The sequence below is a fragment of the Lithobates pipiens genome, unplaced genomic scaffold (genome assembly GCF_037356315.1).
Source record: "Lithobates pipiens isolate NorthernLeopardFrog02 unplaced genomic scaffold, aLitPip1_a1.2 Scaffold_8, whole genome shotgun sequence".
In the NCBI taxonomy this organism is placed as follows: domain Eukaryota; kingdom Metazoa; phylum Chordata; class Amphibia; order Anura; family Ranidae; genus Lithobates; species Lithobates pipiens.
In genome coordinates this window covers 535,462,665-535,470,607 of record NW_027507903.1, presented here as the reverse complement: position 1 = coordinate 535,470,607, position 7,943 = coordinate 535,462,665, and the positions used below count along the sequence as shown (strand labels likewise).

General features: G+C 47.0%; 1 protein-coding gene across 1 annotated transcript in view; it reads left to right on the top strand.

Annotated features, from left to right (window-relative positions):
• Nucleotides 1-963: 963 nt before the first annotated feature.
• The window catches only part of TMEM150A (transmembrane protein 150A), a 28,452-nt gene continuing 21,472 nt past the window's right edge, over nt 964-7,943 (top strand). Inside the window, exons 1-2 of the mRNA XM_077469571.1 lie at nt 964-1,140; nt 4,197-4,378. Of these exons, the coding sequence (XP_077325697.1) occupies nt 4,314-4,378 (65 nt within the window). The 5' untranslated portion in view covers nt 964-1,140; nt 4,197-4,313. The remainder of the gene's footprint in view (nt 1,141-4,196; nt 4,379-7,943) is intronic.

Genomic DNA, 7,943 nt, shown 5'->3' with positions numbered 1-7,943 from the left:
GAAGACTCTGGTGGGTGTAACAAGATGTCTGCTTGCCCCCTTCTCACTATATCCTTACTGTGGATGAGTGCAGGGTGTAGCAAGATGGCTATGATGGAATGACACTTCCGTTCAAAAATCTGATGCAATACTGGAGCCAATTTCCAGCACATGCTAAATTTGGTAGTATAATTATGCAGAATGCATTTTCTTTCTAAAATCTTATTATGGGTAAAGTTCACTTTAAGTGTTTAGGAAGTTTCTTCATCCAGTTTTAAAGAGGAATTGCAGTCTGCTCACATAATTTATAATAAAAACAGCTTTGCCCTACTGAAATTTCCCTTCAACCACTTTGCAACCTATACGCTCACACTCTGTACTTGCCAAATAGGCTGCAAAAATCTCCCTGCACTAAGTTTGACTGCAACTATTGTAAATGTGGCCATCTAAAGCTGCTGGCTGTCCACCTCCTGAATTTACACAGAGGCATGCCTCCAGCTCTGCAGCTCTCATTGTCCCTCTTATAACTCCTCCCTCCTGGCAAACTCTCACTAGAGTAAGAGAATGCGGTACATGATGTCATAAGCCTAGGCTTTTTACCAGACAAGAAACCGCAAGTGGGCTGTTTAAGATATTTAGTGGCAGAAAAGTTAAAAATAAAATGTTTTACTATCCAAAGTTCAAACAACAAGGGCAGAAGATTTAATAGATTAAAAAAAATAACTCAAGTTCCGCTTTAACTAATAAAGTGACAGTGTCTTTAGTCACCGCTATCTATCATGTAACCAACCACTTTCTATTGACACGGTATGGGATTACCATGGTAACACGCCCCTCCTCTCCCCCTATAGGGCTTGTTACTAGACGATGTTTACATCTCAGTCTCCACCCCCCCATGACGCCACGGGCTCCTACGGCCCAAAATAATCCACGGAACGTCGCGACGCTCCGGCGTATCTCACTTCCAGTCACGTGACGGCGCTCTCAGAAGGCACGCCGGGTAGTGTAGTCCTGGGAGCCTCTCACCTCCGCTCCGCTGTGGCACCCTAACCCCTTTCCGCACCACAATTCCCGTGAGCCACCGCGGCCACCAGCAGTTTAATGAGTTGAAGGACGGGGTTCGGTGGAGGCTGCGGGGGACTCGGGGGCAGCGGGGAGCGGGTGTGTATAACGGGGTCACCCTGGCCTCTGTCGGAGCTATTGTGTGTGTGGAGGAAGGAAGGAGTGTCATGGTAACAAGTGAAATGCAGCAGCAGGAGGCAGTGTGCCCGCTGTCAAGATGGAAGACAGTCCCCGTCCTAGATTGGAGGCTGCTCTTCTGAGCTCCGTGTGTGTGTGTGTGGGGGGGAGGCCTGTGTGATTGTCGGGGTGTGTTCCCCCCTCAGGCTGTCTATTGGGGATCCCCAGTCACCTCATTGTGTAGGCTTAGGCAGGCCCCATACTAGTAATATCTGTACGTTGATGCTCCATCTTCCACGTTTTGTGTGTTGCATTAAGGCTTAGAATTCATTTGCATTGACTGTCTATCGCACAAAAACCATGCATGTGCTTTTTTTTTTTTATAACACAGATCGCCACGCAATCGTGTCTTACTGTAAGTCATGTGTGTGTGGTGATCAAGGTGCATTGGGCTTCCGGATGATCTCAGGAGTGTTGCGATCCTAGTCTTATCCCGCCAGGATGCCGTCGCTGCACACCACCAATCATAAGTGGCCAATGCATTCCCCACCCCCTGCGCAGCTCCACGTGTACAAGGTGTGTGTATATATGTACAGTTGCAGGGTTGCCCCCGCCATTTATGATTGGCGATGCGCATTCACAGCTTCCTGGTGGGATCGCTCAGGTGGATCTGTACTAGGGTGCACCAGCCCTAGTACGTTATCCAAAGCTCCATTTATTAAAAACAATACGGATAGGTGATCATACAAGTGTGAATGCATAAAAGGCTCATCGCAAAGACGAGGGACATCAATAGGAACTCCCTTACATACCCCAGGTTGGCTTATATTGATATCCAACAGGCTGACGCGTTTCGATGGTGTTCCCCCTAGCTCAGGGCATGTTGCTGAGAGAACACTTGCCTGTTTCTGTGGTGTCGCTCTTTCACTGGTGTGCTGGAATCTGCAACATTTGGGCCAGTCAGGATGTGACACGGTCAATGCTAGCATATCCCTGTGTTTACGATGAAGAAGTAAACTCTCATCTTGAAACATAAAAAGTGCTAGCGTTTTGTGGCTTGCACAACGTTGGGCAGCAAGTTGCTGCCAGTGAAGGGATCTTAAAAATGAACTCCGGGAAATAGATTGTGGTCCCCCTATTGCACTGCAAGGGCTAAATGCTAATTTAGTGTAGGGGTACATAGATAAGGTGCGATACTTTATTTCTGGATCTAGCAGGCTTCTTTCCGTGCAATCAGTCCAGTCCAGTATACTCTCTAAGGCAAGCCATAGATGTCTCAATTTTCTTTCTTGCAGGAAAGAAAATCGATTGATTCCTCCATCAACACTGTGGAATGTCTCCTGCAGCGCTATTGTGTTCTGCTGGCAGGGGGCGCAGGCAGCCTTCCTTGTTGGCAGAACACAATGATTATTGTTGGCAGCTATAGCCCCAGTAGTAGTCACATGCCGACAGGCTAATTGTACTGAAGTCAATCGATGGAGTACAACCAACCTGCCCATAGATGGATTGAATCTAGGCTGGTCCTTACTGAACCAGCTGAGATTCGATCCATCTATGGCCATCTTAAGCTCACCTTCTCTTCATTAACCCTACGTGATGGTGATTCTGAGGGACCACGCGCAGCCTTGCGCTTCAGATGGAAAACCATGCATGGGCCTGCCGGACTGAGGGATAGTGTAAGTCAGGAGTGTCAAACTCAATTTCATCGTGGGCCACATCAGCATTATGATGTGTGGGGGCTGACAGAGACCAGCCTCTTCACACCTGCATGGAGAAGCACAGGACCTGGAGGATGAGTTTTGTCCTCCTTTCTGCTGCCCCCTGCTGAGAGTCGGTGGGGGAAGAAGCAAGAGGATTGCTGCAGCTGTGAGAGAGATGCACGGGCCACATGAAATGGCCTGGAGGGCCGTGTGTTCCTTCTGTATTGTAATCGCACTGTCCCCCTTATATTGTAATGTGCTGCTCAAACTGTTGGTGCAATATAAATCCTGTATAATAATAAAGTCAACTTTTTTTTCCTTTTGGATACAGTAAGGAAGGAATATAACCCCTATCAGATTTTTTTTGTCATCTGTGTCCTATTGGGCAGATTTCTTGTCACTTTCTGTCCCATAGCCAAACAGGATTAAATGATCCTTATTGTTCTGGTTATTATATTTTTTTACCTTTATCTGCTGCAACTGAAATGCTATTGATAATCCTGTTGGCAGATTGTTCTTATTGAAAGCTGATTGAAAAAAGTGTGTTGCTTCTCTGAATGTGCTGTGTGAGAGATGAGTGCAAAGCACCAGATTTGCTCAGCAGAATTACAAATCCTTTGGCAAGTATAAAACATAAGTGTGTACTTAAATCCTTTCCCGCCAGTCCTGTAACTGGGTCTTTAAGTGTGATGAAAATCCTGATGTGAGCAGACAGGCTTTTATTGCAGTAGAGACACACACTGTCTCTTCTGCAATAAAATACCCCTACCTGCCTGCTCGCCGTCTCCTTCAGCATTGTAAACTGAGCTGCACATGCGCAGCTCAGCTTACAGTGCCGAGCTTTTCTTCTAAGGCGCCGGTGCTGTACCATTGGACAGGTAAGTATGGAGACTTTAGTTCTGCTTTAAGGCTGGGAGATGGGACAGACTTCCTAATAACATGATCACTGAGATTGGTGGTCACATGATCAAGAGCCCATCCTGCTGGCTTCTGGTCATATATAGAGAGTGTTAGCACAGACTTTGTGTTTGGAAGCGTGCTCTTACCACAGAAAACTTGTGGACTCATGTGCGGCTGGTTGGCGTTAATACCCATCCTATTTGTTGCCACACATGTTGCGTAGTCGGCGAGAGGGTCAGTTCTGTATTTAGCTGTTTCTGCAGGTAAACGTCCATGTTACCCACTTGCATGGATTTCGATTTTTGTTTTTCTTTGACTGTCATCTGCAACAATATTGCACTAACGTTATGTCAACAATTTCAGTCGGTGAATTGTGGATCCAGTTATGAATTGATCTGTCCATCATTAGTACTGTCATTAATTATGTTTTCCACCTAGGAGGTTGTTGGTGAAATGCCCTTTGCTCTGGCTGGTAGCGTCTGCTGATGGTTTGCCCTGGAGTTTCCTGTACGGCCTGCTCATCCCCCTCCCTTGACCCCTGGACCTTCCTTACTAATGACTGGCTGGATTGTCCTGCCCATCAGCCTGAGTGCATTCTCCATCCCCGGGATATGGATTGTGTGAGTAGCTACCGTACCGAACCTGTTTTATTTAATTGGAGCACGATTGGAAAATCTCACCCACAACCTGCATACGATTATATTTTAAGATGAAAAATACATGCAACAGTTAAAAAATAAATAAATATGTGCTGGTTAATTTTGAGCAGACTTTGTTTTAACAAATGAATATAAAAATGCAGAACAGACTATTCAGTAGAACAACTTTGAACCATTAATAATTTAAAAAAAAACTGTTCCAAAAATTGCTTGCCTGCATTGTAGTAACTGAGCCTATCTCTGTGTAGAAAATTCATAGTCCTAGATGGCAGCTTGAGAAGGGGGAGGGAGAATTGGGGATTTTCCCCTTGGTGCTGATATTGCTATTGTTGGTGGTGAGGCAGGCGCAGAAATGCCAGGATTAGCGTTAGATAAAGCTGGCACTGCATGAGAATGCATTAGCTAATGTGGCTGTATTGACAGCGAGTATTGCATGAGACAGACTGAAATGGGTTTGATTTTCTCACACGCCAGCAGGACTTGGCTCAGTCTGTCTTTTGCTATGCCAACTGCGTTTTTTTTTTTTTCCATCGCCATGACGACTGACCGAAATGGTTCAGCCCTAGCTTGGGGTTGTGTATATAGACCAGTCAGACATAGTTATGTTGTTCGTGTGATTGGAGAAAAACACACAGGTCCATCCAGTTCAACCAACATGTTTAAGAGGAAAGGAGATATTTTAGGAAAATGCTCCTTGTATGTATAGTACCCAAGCCATTGTAAACCAGAATGAAGTTTGGTAGCATGGAAAATGAGTCACATGAGTATAAACTGTTATTTGGTCTTTGCTTTTTTTATAAGTGATTGTCTTATGTGAAGGTGCAGCATTGGTCACATCTATCACTGGGCCATGAAGCACCTGACCTGGCCTAAAATGTTTTTAAAGTAGTAACAGAACAGAAGTGTAGAAACCTTCTGATTGTTACAGTAGACTTCAACATGTTGGTCCCTGTGCAAGTAGCTTTTGACGTAGAGAATCCTGGCACAGAGCAAACAAATTGGGTTAAAGCGGAACTCAAGGCAGATATTTCACAGCTGCGTTTAGTAATTATTTAATACTTCGTTGCACCAAATGGAAACTCAGGAGGATGCACTTGGCCGAAACCGGAAATTACAGCTAAAAAAAAGTAATTTTTTATATATGTTTTATATTCGACTTTTTAATTAATATCATGATGTTAAATCAGGGGTTGACAAATTTGCTTTGAATTTAGGAGCCAGTTAAAAAAGTTAGGAGCCAGTTTTTTTTTTCAGCTCCCGGGGTAAGGCCACTCATTTTCACCCCCTATCCCTAACTCACAATGGAGCACCCAGTCAATAACTCCATTGAAACGCTGTTACATCAGGGGTATGGGCTGACCAGAAAGAGTAAGGCTGGCAACAGATGGAACTGGCTGGCACTGCCAGGTGGCACTGGTTGCCACTGGAAGGCACGTGGAACTGCCAGATGGCACTGACAGGTGACACTAGTTGGCATTGGCAGGTGACACTGGTTTGGAACTGGCAGGTGACACTGGTTTGGAACTGGCAGGTGACACTGGTTTGGAACTGGCAGGTGACACTGGTTTGGAACTGGCAAGTGGCACTATTGGCACTGGCAGGTGGCCCTGGTTGGCGATGGCAGGTGGCCCTGGTTGGCGATGGCACTAGTTGTCACTGGCAGATGTCACTGATTGGCGGTGGCACTGGTTGGTGTTGGCAGGTGGCACTGATTGGCGGTGGCACTGGTTGGTGGTGGTGGCAGGTGGCACTGGTAGGTGGCACTGATTAGCGGTGGCAGGTGGCACTGACTGGCGGTGGCACTGGTAGGTGGCACTGGCACTGGGTGGTGGCAGGTGGCACTGGGTGGTGGTTGCAGGTGGTATTGGCGGTGGCACTGGTTGGCACTAGCAGGTGGCACTGATTTGTGGTGGCAGGTGGCACTGATTGGCGGTGGCAGATAATTGGTTGCCACTGGCAGGTGGCACTGATTGGTGGTGGCACTGGCAGGTGCCACTGGTTGGCACTGGCACTGATTGGCAGTGGCAGGTGGCACTGATTGGCGGTGGCACTGGTTGGTGGCAGGTGGCACTGGTTGGTGGTGGCAAGTGGTATTGATTGGCGGTGGCACTGGTTGGTGGCAGGTGGCACTGGTTGGTGGTGGCAGGTGGTATTGATTGGCGGCACTGGTTGGCGCTGGCACTGGTTGGCGCTGGCAGGTGGCACTGGTTGGTTGCAGGTGGTATTGATTGGAGGTGGCACTGGTTGGCACTGGCAGGTTTCACACGGAGCAGTCTGTTACTGAAATGTAACAGAGGAGCTGGCGGGACCCTGCCGGGGTGTGAAACTGACAAGTAACAGAGAGTTGGATATGTCAGATTTCAGCCTGATGTCGGGGTGGGCGGGACCCAGCCGGGGTGGGCGGGACTCAGCAGCTATCAAACACCAGCCAACGATTGGGCTGCTTAAGAAAAGGGGCGGGCCACATACACGTAGCGGCCCGCCCAGATCCCATTGGCTGGTGTTTGATAGCTTGCTGGATCCCGCCCCCACCCCGGCCGGGTCCCGCCCACCCCGACATCAGGCTGACAGATCCTCCTCTCTCCATTGCGTGTCAGTTTCACACACAGCGCGGTGCTGCAGAGTGTGAAGGAGAGAGGAGGACGGCAGTCAGTGTTAATGCTGCTGCATGTCTGGGGCATCGATAGTGAGTCGGCTGGTGGCAGCTTAGGCGCCAGGTCGCGATTTCTGGTCGCATTGGCGACCCGGCGCCTGGGGTTTGTCGATCCCTGTGTTAAATGAATATGAATTTGTTAGCCATTATCAGCTTTTAGCTTAAGTAAAATGCACCCCCTTAAATTCTATGTATGTCTTCACACTGGTCCCTTACACTTCTGTTGTGGTGTTAAAAATCTGGCTTGCTGCATCTTTGGGCAGTTAAGAAAAAAAAAAACCTCATCAAAAAAGCACCTCCCCATTGAAATGCATTGAAAACGCAGCAAGAACTCAAAACCTGCATCAAAATATAACACAGGTGCGTTATTGATGTGGCTTTTGAGTCACATGACCTATGAAAAACACACCATAAGCACAGTAAAATGGTGGTAAAATCACTTGCGTTTTTTGGCGCCATTATCAGTACTTTTTTCTCTTTCGGCAAAATGGCAAAAAATTTTTTTTTAATGCAACTAGTGTAAAAATATGAATTGACTTGCTATCAGCCTCTTGCAATCCTATATACAGCATTATGTATACTAAGAGGGGAAGGGGCAACATCAGGAGCCAGTTAGATGTATTGCAATGCTCATGATGAAGGAACATGATGAGTGAAAAAAAAGGGCAGAGGATTAATCTCATCAGGCTGTTGCTGTTCTTGCTTTGTCCAGTCAGCAGCCTTGGAGAAAGGAAAGGACATTAATGCATCTCTTCTACAGTTAATAAGTGTAACAGAGGATGTGGTGTTACCTGCCTTGTAGTGCTGTGTGGCTGGGTTGTGTACATTTCAGTATTGGGTGGACAAAAAATAAATGAATAGTTACAGCATGTA